General features: G+C 42.5%; 1 protein-coding gene across 1 annotated transcript in view; it reads left to right on the top strand.

Annotated features, from left to right (window-relative positions):
* Positions 1-18,448, top strand: part of Pde11a (phosphodiesterase 11A) — a 223,371-nt gene that overhangs the window by 15,947 nt on the left and 188,976 nt on the right. The window contains exon 3 of the mRNA XM_032902539.1: positions 1,662-1,726. Coding sequence (XP_032758430.1) covers positions 1,662-1,726 — 65 coding nt within the window. The remainder of the gene's footprint in view (positions 1-1,661; positions 1,727-18,448) is intronic.

The raw sequence follows: 18,448 nt of genomic DNA, 5'->3' as shown, positions 1-18,448 counted from the left end.
GTGATCCTATGCCTATGCATCTATAGCTTAAAATTCCCCATTCTATCTTATAAACCAGTGCATACCTACTGCACGTGTGTATGCACACACACACACACACACACACACACACACACACACACGGGGGGGGGAAGGGAGAGAGAGAGAGACAGAGACAGAGACAGCGACAGAGAGACAGAGAGAAGGAGGGAGGGAGAGAGAGACTATAATTACAAATAAAAAAATACTTTAAAAAGCCCTAACTGCAAAAGTATACAGTGAACATAAACCTCTTCCTCTGCAGGTGACTTTTGATCATGGTGTTTTATCAAGGGAATGGAAACCCTAAGCAGGAGTTGAAACAATGCTAGCCCAAACGGCTACATTACATGGTTCTTCTTTTTTTTTAAAGTGATTAGTATTATCTGGGACAAGGCAATCAGAAGCATTGGGCTTTGATTTTTCTGCTGCATAGCAATCATGCTTTTCTGCGGCAGGAATTTTAATGTTCTATAAGTAGTAAAATTAAGCCATAAATTATCATTGCTGATATTGAAGAATTCAAACTTATTGGGTCAGAAAATAAAAAGCTATATTCTATTTATTTATTTATTTATTTATTTTTCCATCTTTATTAAATTGGGTATTTCTTATTTACATTTCAAAAAGTTGTAGTCTTGATGTCTAAACAAGAAACAATTGATGACATTTTATTAATTTATTATTTGACTAATATTATATGATGCCAATCCAAATTACTTTAAGTTACTTTTAGTCTGTGTTTATTCATATTGAACACAGTATATAGTCAACAAATGATTATGAAATGAATTTTAAAATGTTTATTTGTTTATGTTTGTTCATTCACTTATTTATTTGGAGATGGGGTCTTACTGTATAGCCCTTGCTGACATGGACATTCTATGTAAGGCAGACCAGTTTTGGAACTCATTGAGATCTGCCTCTCTGCCTTAGGAGCATTGGGATTAAAGGTGTGTGCTACCATGCTCAACATAGAATTTATCTGTCTGTTTTGCTTTTGAACAAATCATAGTTAACTCACATAATTAACAGCTGCAATCCATCTTGCTCTTGCTGATGAAGGCAGAATGGAGTAGTGGGGAAATGAAACATGGAATCAAACCATCAAACCCTGGTTTGAATCTCAGTTCTACAATCCACTGTCTACATGTCTTCCTGCATAACCATTTAACCCCTCTAAGCCCTACCTTCCCTTCAGTAGTCTGGGGATCATCTACTTGGCCAATATCATGTAAAAATTTACCCATCTGCAAGGATTGGCTACACCTTGCATATGCCTCATTTGTAATAAAATGGCAGGATGAACCCTACAGTGTGCTTTGTTTTGTTTTTTAAAGAAAGAACTTGATGCACTTTAGGGCAAAGTAATGGAGAGAAATTGCAAATAGTGAAAGATCAGGCTTGCAGGCCCGGGTACCGAATAGATCTAGTTAAGTGGGGGTGTTGATGTTTGCTACTGAAGAAGTCAAGCACAAAATGTGCATTAGACCTTTCTTCTCTTGGGACCTCTCCACTGAAATGGCTCCTTAATCCCCAATTATCGTAATGATCATCACAGAGATGAAAATGGTTATTGCACCATTTGGAGCTGTGGGGAAGCTTTAATTGACTTGGATTTGCTGTCTCTCTGTATGACACAGGTGGTGAAGTTTACCAAATCCTTTGAACTGATGTCCCCAAAGTGCAGTGCGGACGCGGAGAACAGGTAAGGCTCATGGGGTTCGTACTTGTCTTGTGATGCTCCTTGCTCCTTGATGTTAGCTGCATCGTTTAGTGCTTTGAGGATAGGAGTTGCTTCACTCTGTTTCATCAGGTGCGGCCACCTTCCACTTTTCTGAACTTCATAACTTTAATAAAAGCTATTGCTGAACAATGAATGTGTACAGGATATATCCCTCTTGCTCTGTGTTCTTAAGACAAACTCGTCGGATGAGGTCAGATGGCACTAGCCTGCTAACGTAGCTGCTCGGAAAACTGAGTCAAGAAAACCCCAAGGTCAAGGTACACCATTGCTATGGAATAGGACCAAGGCATGGGAAGGCAGTGGAATCCTAGCTCAAAACAAACACTGAGAAGAGGGCCAAGGGTTTAACTCAGTAACAGAGTGCTTGCCAGGAATGAGAGTCTCTGACTCACAGTCAGGACCACAGGAAAAGAAAAGACTGAACTTTAATACTTGTGATACGTTATGATCTTGCCTGTAGACTTTAATACCACCCTCCCCTGAACTTTGTAATGGTTTGAGGATTTCAGAATTGCTTTTGCAAGGAGAATGGAATACCTATGAAGGAAGCCCATTTTCTACAACCACCAGCTTTTATTTTTGTTCTACATCAAGCATTTGACACCAAATATCCAACATTGAAGCTGTAAATAAATAAAGTCAATTTTTCACATTCCCTAATTATTCTGAAAAAACAACTTTCTGCTTCATGTTGATCTCCTTGCTTGTTCGTATTTGGCCAATAATATCTTCTCCTGACAGGAAAGTGTGTTTCCAGCAGTTTGTCTCTGTTGGCATCTTTGAGGGCTGTCACAAAGAGGGTCAGAGACAGCCCAAGAGTACCCCTTAGGTTTGCACTCCTAAGAATAATATCTGGGCCACTACAAAAGTTGATTCTCTAGACCTTGATTCATCTCTGGAGGGAAGGCTAAGAAGTAGTGAAATTAAGCAAAATGCACAAATTTAGAAAACAGTGGCCAAGTGCTGAGGACAATGTGAAGATGCCACTCCCAGTCCTGATACCCGTGGCAGTGATGCGAGCAAATTCTGTCCATTAGGTGCCAAGTGTGCTGGCCGTGTGCTGATTGAGAAGTGTTTCACCTCCCCAAATCTTTTGAAGTAGACATGATTAACCCTAAAAGACAAAAGAGAAAATCAAAGGTTGGCAATGTCCTAGCTTACATTAACTGTCCACTTGGCACAGCCTAGTGTCACCTGAACAAGATCTCGCAATGGAGTGATTATGTTTATCAGGTGAGTTGTAGGCATGTCTGTGAAGGGCTGTTTTAGTTGTCTCCATTGATGTAGGAGAGTCCAGATGATTATACATGGCTCCACCCCTAGACAGGCAGGCCTGGGCCTATATAAAAATAACAGTTAAGTATAAGGAAGTGAGCAAGCAGGAGAGCAAGCAGGAAGCAGCATCCCTCCATAGTTTCTTCTTTAAGCTACTGCTTGAGGTCCTGCCCTGACTTCCCTCATGACATACTGTGACCCAGAAGTGAAACCCAAAAGAATCCTTTATCCCCAAGTTGTTTTTAATTTCTATCACAGCAATGGAAAGAAAACCAGAATAAGCAAGTTTACATTACTTGATGAAGGCCCCAGTAAGAAGTAGCCTTACATCCAAAGACAACTCTTCTGAACTGTAAACTTTGATTCTGTTGTGATGCTTAACTCAAAATCCAACAATTGATCCCATAAAATGAATATCTTAGGTTAATGATTCTCAAATCTAGTTGATCAATTAAAATCAAGTTTGGAGAATTTGGTAAAAACTTAATTCTGAGGTAAATGCTGAGATATTCCTATTAAATATATTGGAAATGAAATACAAAAATCTATATATTTAAAGGGCTGTCCAGGCAAATGTCTGTTTCAATATCCAAGGGAAATTGGAATCTTAAAAATATGCACTATTGTCTTTAATTTTGGAAAATGAATATTGTATTAGTTACTCTCAAAATACCAGACAACACAACTTTAAAAGGGAAGGAAGGGTTTATTTTCACTCACAGTTTGCGTGTAAATCTGTAACGATGGGAAAGTCACCACGGCAGAAGCATGAGGCAGTCGGTCATATTGCATCCAGTCGGGAAGCAGAGTGCAGAATGGCTTACTCACCTCACTTTTTTCTTTTTATTCAGTCTGAGACTATAGGCCATGATGCCACCTGCATTTAAGGTGAATCTGCCCACTTCAAGTAATCTAATATAGAACCACACACAGAGAGAGATCTGCAAACGGTTGGCTCCTGCGTGATGTTAAGTCCCCCAAGATTAATTAGATAGTGGTTTTTTTTTGTTGTTGTTGTTCTTTTTTTTTTGGAGCTGGGGACCGAACCAGGGCCTTGTGCTTCCTAGGCAAGCGCTCTACCACTGAGCTAAATCCCCAACCCCTAATTAGATAGTGTTTACCGTCACAGAAACCAGGAAGTCAAAATGGACACATTTATTTATTTATTTATTTATTTATTTATTTATTTATTTATATCAATTGTATAAATTTAAGAGAGGCCTTGGCTATGTGGTATGCAATTCCATTTACAGAGCATTGTTTCAAAAATCAAAATTATAGTAGCAGAGAGCAAAGAAGCAGGGGAAGAACTTGAGTGAGAGGTTGGCTAGAAAAGAAAACAGGGATCCAGTTTATGGTAGACGTCTGTACCTTGTTAGTGTGTCTGAATCACTAGATATAAAGATATTTGACTGTTTTTTTTCTAAACAATTCTAAAGTTCCATCGCTGACTCATCAATTTCACTTAGCCTCTTAAGCAGCCAGTTTCTTCCTGGTCATGCCCATGGTCTATATTCAACCAGTTCTTCTCTCTCTCTCTCTCTCTCTCTCTCTCTCTCTCTCTCTCTCTCTCTCTCTCTCTCTCTGACATACATACCTGTTTCAGGACATCCTTGACAATACCATCTTCTTCTACTGATAAAAAGCCATTTTGTTTTGCAGAAGCTTCCTGTACCTTTTTTCCCCTAAATGTATTCAATGAAGACACTTCTTTAGCCAACAGCCATATCCTGACTCCCTGCTGCCCAAGGCTGAGAACTGTGTCAGGTGACAGGGCTACAGAGATTTTAACAGCAGAGGAGCCTGTCCTCAAGGATCCAGTGGTCAACCAACAGTGAAAATAGACTAGGAACGCAGTAGAATATAATAGAACATAATCAAATACAAAAAATGTAACCAGGTCTGACCCAGCCTCCAGATTACAACTACAAAGAGTCACATTAACAATGATAACTCCTACTTCTGCTCAGCCAGTTCTCTCTAGAAAGACAGGTGTCCGGACCTTGTCAAAGCAACCTTTAAAGATTTCAGGAAGTCTCTAGGATGCCTCACAACCATGCTTATTGCTGAATCCTGTTTTCCCCATGCACTACCCAGAGCTCCTGACCTTTGGCATGGCATGCAAGCATCTGCCCACTCCTGAACTCCTGTGTGTACGACAGGAGTCGCCACCACCGTTCTGCACAGTTCCCTGCACTCTCTTAGACTTACTGGTCATTTTTCCCAAATCTGAACAGAACTGATCATTTGTGTGGAAATCAGGAAATGTATACTTTCCCTAACTGGGACATAGTATGTTGCCTGGTTCCTAAGTGGCCCTGTGTGTGCACTGATTTTTATCACCATTAGCAGAATATAAGAATCTAAACAGGGATATGAAGGGACAGTTATTTGCATGAGTTGGTGCCTATGAAAGAAAAGGACTGTGAAGATAAGGCTTAGGTATCTGAGCCTGTTGACCGAGAAGGGAGATCAATAGGGAGGTCAAAGGGTAACTCAGTGATTAACTCTCCAAGGTCTTTTTCTACTCAGGGTTTGTGCAGGGTGTTATGTTAATACAAGGGATGGGCTCTATAGAGAAAAATTATTTTTTCTATCCTGATTTATTTGCCAAGACAGGACCCTATTGACAAAAGGTAGAGAAAGACAGAGGTTATGCCTTTCTCATGTATTCATGGGAGCTACCAAGGGAAAGATAAGTAACTCTTAAAGAAGAGCTTCAGAGCTACGGCTTGATTACCAGAGCCCTCATGGAACCTCACAGGCATTCATCATTCCAGTTCCAAGGGATCTGGCACCGTCTTCTGGACACTTTGGGCAGTAGGCAAAACTCTGTGTGTGTGTGTGTGTGTGTGTGTGTGTGTGTGTGTGTGTGTGTATACATGTAGGCATACACTCAAATATAGAAAATAAAAAATAAAAGTAAATCTTAAAGAAAAGAAAGATCAATATATTGTTGAGAAGTCTAAAGAAAAGAGGTGCTGAATACAGGACAGTAAATTACAGGAAAGGAAACACTCTATATGGAGTTCACTCCAGGCCAGTAAGGGTTTAATGTTGTTGTCTGTGGTGGTCAAATGTTATCCTCCCTCATAAGACAAGGGTAAGGGCACCCTCATTATCCTATGACCTACTTTATGGCGGGGAGCTTTTCTTGGATCTGCTTCTCAATTTCTCTCAGCACAAAATAACCCTATGGTACAGGGCACATCTTTGTGTGACATGTATTGTCTCCAATGGCAACCACCTCATTTGAGGATGAACGGGAGGTGGACCTCAAGGAAAGCTTTTGTATGTGGAAAGACTTCAGTCAGGCCTTACAGGACCTAACTAACCTCCAGGGAGGGGAACTGTCATAAGCAGAGACTTTGAGAGGAGAGACTGAGAGAATGAACATCAGGGCTGTGAGCTGTTGTCACAAGGATCATCATTATTGCTGGTGATGGTCCCTGATTCCTTGTTGTAACCAGCTGCTGAGAATGCCATCTGACTGAGGTGAGAATCCCGCCAGGTCCTTATGCTATGCCCAGAGCCACTTAATTGGCTTAGAAACTGGGGAATTACAATAGTGATGTGATGGGATGAGGTTTCTGTCTTGACAAGTCACGTGGGCTAGGATATGGAAGGACCACAGTCAGGAGGGCTAGGATGTGGGAGGACCACAGTCAGGAGGGCTAGGATGTGGGAGGACCACAGTCAGGAGGGCTAGGATGTGGAAGAACCACAGTCAGGAGGGCTAGGATGTGGGAGGACCACAGTGGTGTGGGCTAGGATGTGGGAGACCACAGTAATGAAGGCTAGGATGTGGGAGGACCACAGTCAGGAGGGCTAGGATGTGGGAGGACCACAGTCAGGGGGCTAGGATATGGGAGGACCACAGTCAGGAGGGCTAGGATGTGGGAGGACCACAGTGGTGTGGGCTAAGACATGGAAGGACCACAGTGGTGTGGGCTAGGATGTGGGGGGACCACAGGATGGGAAATGTAGGCCAGAGGGATTAAATCCTGCATTTAGCAAAGACTCTTCTGTGGAGAACCTCCATGGATCCCCTGTCCTTAACTTTGCCAGATCAACAGTCATCATCTTTTAGCTGCTCTTTCTATGCCACAGTCTCTAGACCCTCGTGTCCCTTACCTATCCCCTAGATATGCTCCAGCTTGCAAGGATTCCGTAAGGAAGTACTCCATGCCAGGCAGGCTTTCTTGGAGTTCACAGAATCAGGATGCATCCGAGAGAGGCAAGTTCTGCTCCTGCTCACAGTGAGGCACTGTCTCTGTGGGGACAGCCACGGTCATCTTGTGTGGTCAATACTGACGTGCACACAAGAAACAAGATCTCACCCAAACCAGTCAACTTTCTTCCTCCCTGGGGCTCAGACTGGGACCTTCCATCAGAAAGCTACCTTTGTGAAGCAGCTGAACAAACCTTCTTAGAGCATTTGTTCTGTTTTTAAATAGGATTCCACTTCTGGCCTTATGCACAAGCCTTTCATTTGATAATGTAGTCATGAGAGACAAAACAATACTTAAAGAAATATCAATACTTATAGTCTTTACTTAATTTAAAATACTTTTGGTCTTGTTTTATGTATCTTTCCAAGATAAATATGGATACTTTAAGAATTGAACATTCTGGGCTGGAGAGGTGGCTCAGTGGTTAAGAGCACCAACTATTCTTCCAGAGGTCCTGAGTTCAATCCCCAGCAACCACAACTGTCTGTAATGAGATACGATGGCCTCTTCTGGATTATCTGAAGAAAGCAGCAGTGCGCTCACATACATAAAATAAATTAATAAATCTTAAAAAAAGAGAATTGAACATTCTTAGCTCTTATATTTAAAGTATCAAAAATCGTGTCCCAGTATCTATAGTTTCTGAGAGGCTACAACTAAATGAAGAATAATAATTTAATGGAATTTAGTGGAAATATAATCACTTAAAACCCAAATTCTATAGCTATTTTATCTTCTCTGATCAAGGGAACTATAGGGACAATCTATTTTTTTAATAGAAAGAAGGAATTTTTGAATTCCATTTGTTACACCCAGAAAGATCAAAGAAAAATAAAACCAGAAATCTTGGAGCATCCAGTAGGGCCCGCCCCTTTGTTGATGGCTCTCCGTCCAGCTTACTTGTTGAGTGCTTATCCAGCATGTGCAAAGGTCTGGGCTTGATCCCTCCAGCCATTAAAACGGAAAACCAAAGACCATCTGGTGGGTGGGCCTTTGAAAAGGCAGGCAGACAGTAGATAGCTTCGGAAGTTTAAAAGCTAAAGCATTCTTTAATCAGTGCTGAGTGAATTTAACAGTCAGAAAAACAGCCTGCCTAACCCCAGAGCCAGTCAGTGCTTCCTTCCATGGCAACACAAACTTTACAAATGGAATCAAGAATCCCAAGTTGTATTCTCCCCTGAGGATTTATATACACTTCCTGTTGATGGAGAGGGAGAATCACTTTCCTCAGTGATATAGCCACTGACAAGGGGCCCATGTTTCTACAAACATTCACCCATGCTGTAAGCAGCCCTAATGAAACTCATTAGGACAGACAGACAGATGCACCTGTGCACATGTGCAGAGAAGAGGAGAGGGAGGAAGAGGAAGAAGAAATGAAAGGAGAAAAGGAAGTTCAAGGGGGCTAGTTGGGAAGAAAAAGAGAAGGAGCAGGAGGCATCACAGAAGGTAATGGGAAAATATGATTGGTGCACACTGTGCACATGAATAAAAGCGACATCATAACAGTACTGTGTATAATTAGCATATTGATAAAATATTATTTAACATAGGAAGATTATCAGTCATCTGAATAAATTCTAGGTAATCACAGGAGCCTTTGTCAAGGAAGGCTCTCTGGTGATAGAGTCAGAAGTTGGAGTCAGACATTTTGAGAGGCAGCCTGTCATTGCTGGCTTTGAAGACAAAGGAGGGGACTCTGGCCAGGCAATGGGGAAGACTCTAGAAACTGGAAAAGGTGAGGGACTGGAGCATCTCCTAGAGAACTACAGGGTATTAACCTGCTGCTCTTTGAAGCCGCAGAGTTGATGGTAATTTGGAAGAGCAGCAGTAGGACACTTGTATAGGGATTTGATTTGAAAAGCAGTCCAAGAAGAGAATTCAGCAGTAAATGAAAGACTGGAGGAGAGGCAAGCAGAGTCATCAAGGATCCAGGGGCTTGAGGAGCTGGAGGTGAAACTCACAGGAAACCGAGAACCTCCCGCACTAGGGATTGTGAGATGTTGGGCACGATTGCGTTGTGCTCCCTCTCAGTCTGTGCCTCTTTTACCCTGGCCGGGCACGGGTATGCTGCAGCCAGCCACTAGCAGACTTCTCCCCTCTGCAGTGATCTGGGAGGCTCTGACCTCACCAAGCCGTAACTTCAAGTCACAATAGCTCACGTCTTAAAAAAACAGGGATAGTAAAAAGATGAAATCTTTTAAGATTCAAGACATACACACATACACAACACACACACACACACTCACACACACACACAGAATCTCATGTTGTCAAGCCTGGCATAGAACTCCTAATCCTCCTAATTTCTACCTTAATTCTGGGGTTACAGGTGTGCATCACCATGCCTGGATTCTAAAAACATTTAAGATGAAAAAAAAAAAGGACTTATTTTAAATGTTATTTCAGAGAAATAGTATTGTTTAAAGGTGATTCCCAATCCAAAATTCATGTCTACCCCAAACCTTCATATGGACATGAAGACAGAATTAGTTAGGCATCTTGAAATTAAGTAAAGATAAATTTAGACCCTTTGGCCGGTTCACCCAGTGACTCATGCCTTTCTTAGAGAAGTAGAAGCACAAGGCAAGTGCCATGTGAAGACAGGGAGAAATTGGAGTGTGCTATCTTCAAGCCAGGACCCCCAGCACCATGAGGGAAGGAATTACTACTGCCTTAAAGCTAGCGGTAATTTGTTCTGGCTGTCCTAGGAGAATAATACACTCATTATTAAATGAAGGCAATAAAATTGATAAATCCTATTCACTATTTTTCTAGCAATAATGAGGTTCCAGGAACCTATGATTCTGTGAATCCAATATTGTCATTATAATGATTTCTTATTTAAGTGCAGAAGGCGAGTTAACTGCCCTTGAATGTCTAGTGGCTGTCAGACTTACCTGCTCTCAGTGCCAAGAATGGAATTACTATTCTTACTTTGTAAATGAAGAAGCCGAGGCCTGGAGAAGTGAAGTGTGTTGCTCACACAGTTTTAAGCTAGGAGACTCTTAAGCCATCTTCTGAGAGTAATATTCCACTCAGCAGCCTACCTCCCTGTGATCTTGTGCCTGGAAGTTATTACCATCCAATCCCCACTCTATCAAGACCAAGACTGCACTGTCTAACATACTTACGTGCCCAGGGGATTGTGTCGACAGAGAGCACAAGTATTAACAGCCCATCCAAACAATACCAGAAATTGCAAGACTGGCATGCGGATCACGACTTCAAAGCCTGCCTGGGCTACCTAGTCAGACTCTGTCAAAACAAAGCAAAAAATAAACAAGAAAGTTCTCAAATTGACCAGGGAGCCATTAAGAAGTTTGTAGCATAATCAGAATACTTAGCCACATTATGGTAGAATCTGGCTAAGCCACATTAAATCCTGAAACAAACAAAAAAAAAAGTCTTGAAAACGCCTTTGGCAATTTGTTCATTATAGCAGTTTTGCACCAGTTCATCAATTTAAAAAATGCATGACAATTCATTTATTAGGATGACTGAATTTTTGTGCTTTGGCCCTGTACTCCTGACTCAGCTCTGTATTAAAAGACTGTGAAGAGGGGCCTCAGACCTCATACGAGAGTTTATGGGGGAAGTTAGTTTACATGGATGAGCTAAACTGCAGAAACCCAAGTGCACAGAGGAGATGGCACACTTAAGGAAACGCAAAGGGAATAACATCCAAGTTGTCTGAATTGTTAGTTTTCTCTTCCAACATGGTATTACTTTCTTAATGCCATTGTCATTAATTGATGTTTTCTGACTTTTATTTAGGAAAGTCAATACACCTGAGACAGTCATATTTTTAAACAATAAAGAATTGCTAATGGATAGTGGATTCCCAAAGGAGTTCCCATTCACTAGCTGGCCGGACATTTTGCCCTATAATCCCAGGGATAGGGCTGATTGAATGGCATTGAACGTCCGAATGGTGACTGCTGTCGTAGGTGACAGCTGTGACACTGCCGTTGGCACACAGACATTTGTATTGCCACTTTGTGTATTGTACGTTGTTGGTGCTACCTGGCTGGATCTAAATGCTGGTTAATATTTTCAACAGCATTTCGCAATAAGGGGCTGGAGAGAGGACTCTGTAGTTAAGAGCAGTTGCTGCGCTTGCAGAAGACCCACATTTGATTCCCAGCACCCACATGCTGGATTACAATCATCTGTAACTCCACATCCAAGGGATGTGTAGCCTCCACGAGCAGCAGACAGGCAGGCACATACCTATGTACATGCAAATACTCATAGACATAAAATAATAAATAAATCAATCGTTTTACAATTGCTTGGATCAATGATGATGTTGATATAAAAAGTTACTGTTTTATTGAAAAGCCCGTATGACAGGGGGACTGGGAGATGATACGGGGAGTAGAGTGTTTTTCATGCAAACCAGAGGGGGAGAACTCAGACCCCCAGTACCCACACGAATGTCCAGTCATGTGTGGGCCTGACTGCATTTCTTGAACTTGGGAAGCAGAGATGGGATCTCCAAAGCAACTTGGCTAAGTAGGCTAACCAAAGAAATCAGGGCACACTGGGTTGAAATGAGAGACCATATATAAGGTGGAGAGCAACTGAGGAAGGGGACAGTTCTGATCTTCATATGCATGGACACACACACATGCTCATGCATGCACCATGTGCCCTTATGTGTGGATACCCATGCACGTGCACCCAACAAACACACACACACACACACACACACACACACACACACACACACAACCAACAAAGCCCACATAAGCAAGGAGTACAATCTGATAGGAATGACAAAAAATGTTTCTGTTGAAAAACTGGCCACAACACAGCACAGCAGCTATCACAAATCAAAGGAAGTGAGGGTGTTTTATGCAAATACACACGAAATGGCCTGCTGCCACATGCCACGCATGGGAAGATAGAAGACAGTGCCCAAGCTCTCACCATAAACAAACGGAATTCTAAAGCCGTGTGAGCCTGGCGTAATCAAATCTGAGTTTCACAGGGCTGCTGTTAAAATGTGCAACAACAATTTGTCAAGAATTCTAACTAATTGGAAGCTGTTTCCTTTCCAGGGACAAACAATTGAATTGAGAGAGAAAAGGAAGTTTTGAATTTCATTAAAGAGGAGATGCTGAAACAGTCTCCCTGTCCCTTGACATGCTTGGCAATGACAGGGACAGTAAAACAACACTAAGAACAAAGTCACTAAATAAAGCATTTCACCATGACGGCATGAATAACGTCAGACAGTCCAAACTTGCCACTGTATATCATTTTAAACAACAAAGTCGTCCCAAGTGGGCTAGGCAGAGGTTTGACCTCTGGTACCTTGCCCTTGCCATCAGTTATGGATGGTCTATAGCGAAGAGGCTTTGCAGACTTAATTGAGGTTAGTCATCCAATAATAATGTTCAGGTGAAATTGTGTTGGGTTCTCTAGATGAGTCATGAAAAATAAGGCTTTCGCCCAGGTTAGGACAGAGAAGGCCAGAGAGACAGCAGACGGAAAAGTCAAAGGTTTGAAACATGAGCAGAGTTGCTATATGCCACTGACTTATGTATATAGGAGGCCCAACCAGCCTTAAACATCAAGGAAACCATAGCCCTTCTCATTACTGCAAAACCCAACAAGCTATGTGAGCTGTATTCTCCTTGGAAGACTTCAGGGAGCACAGTGAAGAGACAGGGAGCATAGTGAAGAGACGGGGAGCACAGTAAAGAGACGGGGAGCACAGTGAAGAGACAGGGAGCACAGTGAAGAGTCAGGGAGCACAGTGAAAAGACAGGGAGCACAGTGAAGAGACGGGGAGCACAGTGAAGAGACGGGGAGCACAGTGAAGAGACAGGGAGCACAGTGAAGAGACGGGGAGCACAGTGAAGAGTCATGGAGAACAGTGAAGAGACGGGGAGCACAGTGAGAAGGGGGAGCACAGTGAAGGGTCATGGAGAACAGTGAAAGACAGGGAGCACAGTGAAGAGACTGGGAGCACAGTGAAGAGTCATGGAGAACAGTGAAGAGCACGGGAGCACAGTGAAGAGACGGGGAGCACAGTGAAGAGACGGGGAGCACAGTGAAGAGACAGGGAGCACAGTGAAGAGACAGGGAGCACAGTGAAGAGACAGGGAGCACAGTGAAGAGACAGGGAGCACAGTGAAGAGATAGGGAGCACAGTGAAGAGACGGGGAGCACAGTGAAGAGACGGGGAGCACAGTGAAGAGACGGGGAGCACAGTGAAGAGTCATGGAGAACAGTGAAGAGACGGGGAGCACAGTGAAGAGACGGGGAGCATAGTGAAGAGACAGGGAGCACAGTGAAGAGACGGGGAGCACAGTGAAGAGACGGGGAGCACAGTGAAGAGACGGGGAGCACAGTGAAGAGACGGGGAGCACAGTGAAGAGACGGGGAGCACGGTGAGGAGACAGGGAGCACAGTGCAGAAACAGGGAGCACAGTGAAGAGACAGGGAGCACAGTGAAGAGACAGGGAGACAGTGAAGAGAAGGGAGACAGGGAGCACAGTGAAGAGACGGGGAGCACAGTGAAGAGACAGGGAGCACAGTGAAGAGACAGGGAGCACAGTGAAGAGACAGGGAGCACAGTGAAGAGACAGGGAGCACAGTAAAGAGATAGGGAGCACAGTGAAGAGACGGGGAGCACAGTGAAGAGACGGGGAGCACAGTGAAGAGACGGGGAGCACAGTGAGGAGACAGGGAGCACAGTGCAGAAACAGGGAGCACAGTGAGAGGGAGCACAGTGAAGAGACTGCTCACATGATGACTCCATTATTAGGGGAAGGTTTTTATTGTGAAGAAGAGAGGAGAGCATATCTGAAGGCATCTGGAATGTCTAAAGCAGAAAGAGAGAAAACCTTCTGTCTGCAGCCTAGCATGGCCAGGGCTAGGGAAGGGAGAGAGGAGAGAATGGAGAACCTTAACTAAGGTTTCTACTGCTTTGACAAAAATCCACGACCAAACACAAGTTGGAGACGACTAGTTATTCGGCTCACACTTCCACAGCACTGTTTACCATCAATGGAAGTCAGGCCTGAGCTGATGTGGAGGCCAAGGAGGGGTGCTGCTTCCTGGCTTGTTCCTTTTCATTATACATCTTCGTAAGTATGGCCACCAATAACCAAGAAACAGTCAATACTAGGCTGTCTGGAAATCTCTGCCCAAGTTGTTAACCCAAAACATTTCAACTTAACCTCAGGGAGACTTTTTGGATAAAAGCAGAAAGCAGCCTCATTCTTTACCAGAGTATCACAAGAACAGTCTCTAGGCCACATACTGATATTACTCTCCTCTGAAAGCTCTTGAGCTGGATGCCAGAGCTCAAACCACTCTCAGTACCACTGTCTTCCGTGTTTGTACTAGTATGTCCCACTAAGCCCCACTTAAGGCATTCAGCTGCTTTCCTAAAGTCCCAAAGTCCACATTCCTCCAAACCAAAGCACGGTCAGGCCTATCACCACAATACCCCAGCCCCTGGTACCAACTTCTGGCTGATTTGTCTCGTATTGCTGGCTTAAATATTTACTGCCCCGAAGAGACACCATGACCACAGCAACTTTATAAAGGCTAACATTTCACTGGGATTGGCTTACAGTTTAGAATTTTAGTATACTTTCATCATGGTGGAAAGCAGGTAGATATTGTATGGGAGAAGGAGCTAAGAATTCTACATTTTGTTTGGCAGGAAGAAGGAACAGAACAGTCACACTGGGCATGACTTGAGCATCTGAAACCTCAAAGCCTATCCCCAGTGACACAGTTCCTCCAACTTCCTAATAGTGCCACTCTCTGTGGGGACCACTTTTATTCAAACCCCCACAGTGAAATAGCAAGAGAGACTAGAGTATAGGAGGAGAGAGAGAGAGAGAGAGAGAGAGAGAGAGAGAGAGAGAGAGAGAGGCAACAGTGGGAATAGATATAGAAAGTAGACAGAAGAATCATATGGGTATAAGAATGTTAGCTGAGGCCAGAGAAGAATCAAGGAAGGGTCAGCAGCTGGCTTGGACTTTGAAATTTTCAACAGGCACTTGTGATACTGAGAGAACCTGGAGGTCAACCTGAGCTTCAGTATGCTGATAGGAATCGTAGGTAGTCATATGTCTCTTCTGCCAGAGGTAGTGAAAATGGCTTTTGGGGGTAGGTGGGAACCAGTTTTAAAAGTTCCTGAGGAATGCTGACTTTTATCTAATGGCCAGAAATCCTCCTACAGTCTAGGGTGAGTTAATTTCTGGATATTTGGACTGCCTAAGATATAACTTCCAAAAAAAGCATACAGTCTCGTCAGCACCTTGGCCTTGGCCTTGGCCTTCTATGAACTCTAACAGTGAATTCAGCTGAGCAATGATAAACTTTTGATTTCTAGAAATCTGATAAAATAAATTAGTAGTGCTTTAACCACCCATTATTAGTAATTTGTTATGCAGAAATGGAGAACAAAAACATTGTTAGTATAAGTTTGGATGTAGTTTTTTTTTAATCCGGCTAAGATTGAATTCAGTCACACACACACACACACACACCACCACCACCACCACCACCACCACCACCACATAGATGAACCCCAGCTGAGTTATAATAAGTGATGTGCAGCACGTTATATCTTTAAAGACACGTAGTTAAAGAATTGCTGGTGATCTGGCTGAAGTATTATGGAAACACCTTGAAATTGTTGGTAATAAGGGAAGGAAAAGACACCTCAAGTTGATTTTATACAAAAAGCCTCCCAGTTGGTATCTTGTAAGTCTGACAGTATGAAATATCACAAAAGTGTCAGCAGTTGGAGGTAAGTCCTGGAGGTGACCAGGCACACCCTTAAGAAAGGCTGCATCCTAGTCCGCCTGATACCTTAGAGGATGTATTTGTGACCATTGGTGATGTCTGAGAAGTGATTCAAGCATGAACCTCTGAACATTTTAGAAACCTCTTAATTTCTTTCACTAGTAATTTTTCTTCCAAGTAGAATCCACTTGCATGTTTTATATTTCCCTTTAAGAATGGAATATGATAAAATTTTATGTATAATCTAAAAGATTTTTTAAATAAGATTAAAATGTTCTAAGTAATAAGGCATTACCTCATAGCAGCGGCCCTCCCTTCTGCTCATCGTATAATTGGCAGCACATTGGGTTCGATTATCTCACACCTTGTTTTTCCTGTGACTTTTCTATCCCTCGCTCCTCGCCGTCTCTGCTGGAAACATACATGCCTTAACTTTGAAACACCCAATAATTTAGGGCTCCTTGAATTTTAATGTTAGAAGGTTCTGCTATTCTTTTCTTTGAAAAAAGAAATTGTTGGCCACACTGGTTTCCTGAGTCCCATCGATCAGGTCTGAATAGTAAAACCTATGTTTCAATGTTTTGGGTGGTTCTTCTCATTCTTTGTGGAATCTAGTTTTGCAAACGAATGCATCCTTCTAATGATGACTTGAAACCCTTCTTTGTAGGGGTTTATCTTTGTAGCTCTCTCCTTTAGGCCTCCAGACTCCATGGCCATAATTCTGCCATTTTTACAGGGAAGTTGACTTCCACAACATGATTCTAATTAATCAAAATGTCATTTTAACCTGGATAGTTTTCCCAAGGGTCAGAGATATCTGGGTAACCCTCCTTTGTTCTTGTCCAGCGTAGCTGACACAACCAAGAAAAAGATTGAAATAGATGTGTAAGCCCTAAGAACTAACAGATATGAATGAAGGTTTTGGTTACCTCTGAGTAATATACTGTGACTACAGATTTTAATCATATTGAACTTTATAACCATGATGCTCCTGGACCACAGGGGGTGGTTGTTAGGGCTCAGTAAGATTATGCCTATGATCTTGGCCTGGAGGAAGAGGCCACACACCCTACAAGGCCAATGTGACTCACCCACTTGGACATTACTATTCCAAGGTATGCTTCAGGGACTGAGAAATGGCTTTTGAGAACATCACTGTCTGTACTGTGAATTGTGAAGATACCAATGACTTTGGGTATCTTCCAGATCATGACTTCCAGACTTTGAAAGATGTGGTCCACAGCAACAAAAATCTATCTAATTATTAGCTGGCTATTAAACCAACTGAGAGGAAATTCTAGGTGCCATACGACAGAGACACTTTTCAAAATTAGTTTAGGAAAGTCACATGACACCAAATAGCTCCAAGAATAATAGCAATAGATAGAAACAAACTCTCGATGCAGGATAAGGAAGATGCTCTTGTTTCCAAAGCTCCCACATTATTTAATATTTTAATTTTATCGGGAACTATAAAGTGTACAAAGAAACAAGAAAGTACAGCACACACCTAGACAAAGTGACTTTGAATAAAAACTGTCCCAGTGGAGAGAACACCTAGACTTATTTGCCAAACAATTTGAATGGCAAAGTATAAATATGTCCAAGATATTATGGGAACCCACATACAAAGAACTAAAGGAAAATGTGAGAACAATGTCTCTCAACATGATCTATGACTAGATATAAAGTAGGTATTGTTATTATAAAATATATAAGTTCTAAACTTGAAAACTTAGATAAAATGAAAAGTTCCCTCAGATGGGGTCATTAGAGCATGCGTAAGCAGACTGAAGAACAATAGGTCTACAGGAAATGTCTAGTCTAGGAATAGAAAGACAAACAAGAGTCTCAAAGCGATCCAAATACCTTCAAGCTTACAAACACAAATTCATACAAGAAGGATGCCCAGGAATAGAAGTGAGAGGAGGCCTGAATTGCTTTTTTTGTTGCCATGACCTAGTATCTGACATAAAGCAACTCAAGAGAGAAACATCTTATTTTGACTTATAGTTCAAGGAGGGATGAAGTAAATCCTGGGGCAACAGGAGCACGAGTTGGCTGGTCACATTGCAAAAGCAGTCAGAAACTTGAGAGTGGACAAGAAGCAGTAGGCTGTAAAGTCCTGAGCCTGTACCCACAGATACAATTCCTGTAGTGACGCCCCACCTTCTGAAGGTTCCACAGGCTTCCAAAACATCCCCACTTACTGTAAGACCAAATGCTGACATACAGAAGCCTACAGAGGAAATTGTCACATTCAAAGAATAATGTCCCACCACTGTGCCCCATGGAAAAAAGACCATCTCTGTCTTAGGGTCTCAAAGTCCACCTCCACAGTAACACACTCCCTGCAGCAAGGCCACACTTATTGCAACGAAGCCACACCTCCTCG

This window comes from Rattus rattus, chromosome 5, assembly GCF_011064425.1.
Source record: "Rattus rattus isolate New Zealand chromosome 5, Rrattus_CSIRO_v1, whole genome shotgun sequence".
Lineage (NCBI taxonomy): Eukaryota > Metazoa > Chordata > Mammalia > Rodentia > Muridae > Rattus > Rattus rattus.
This window is presented reverse-complemented; position numbering and strand designations above follow the sequence as displayed.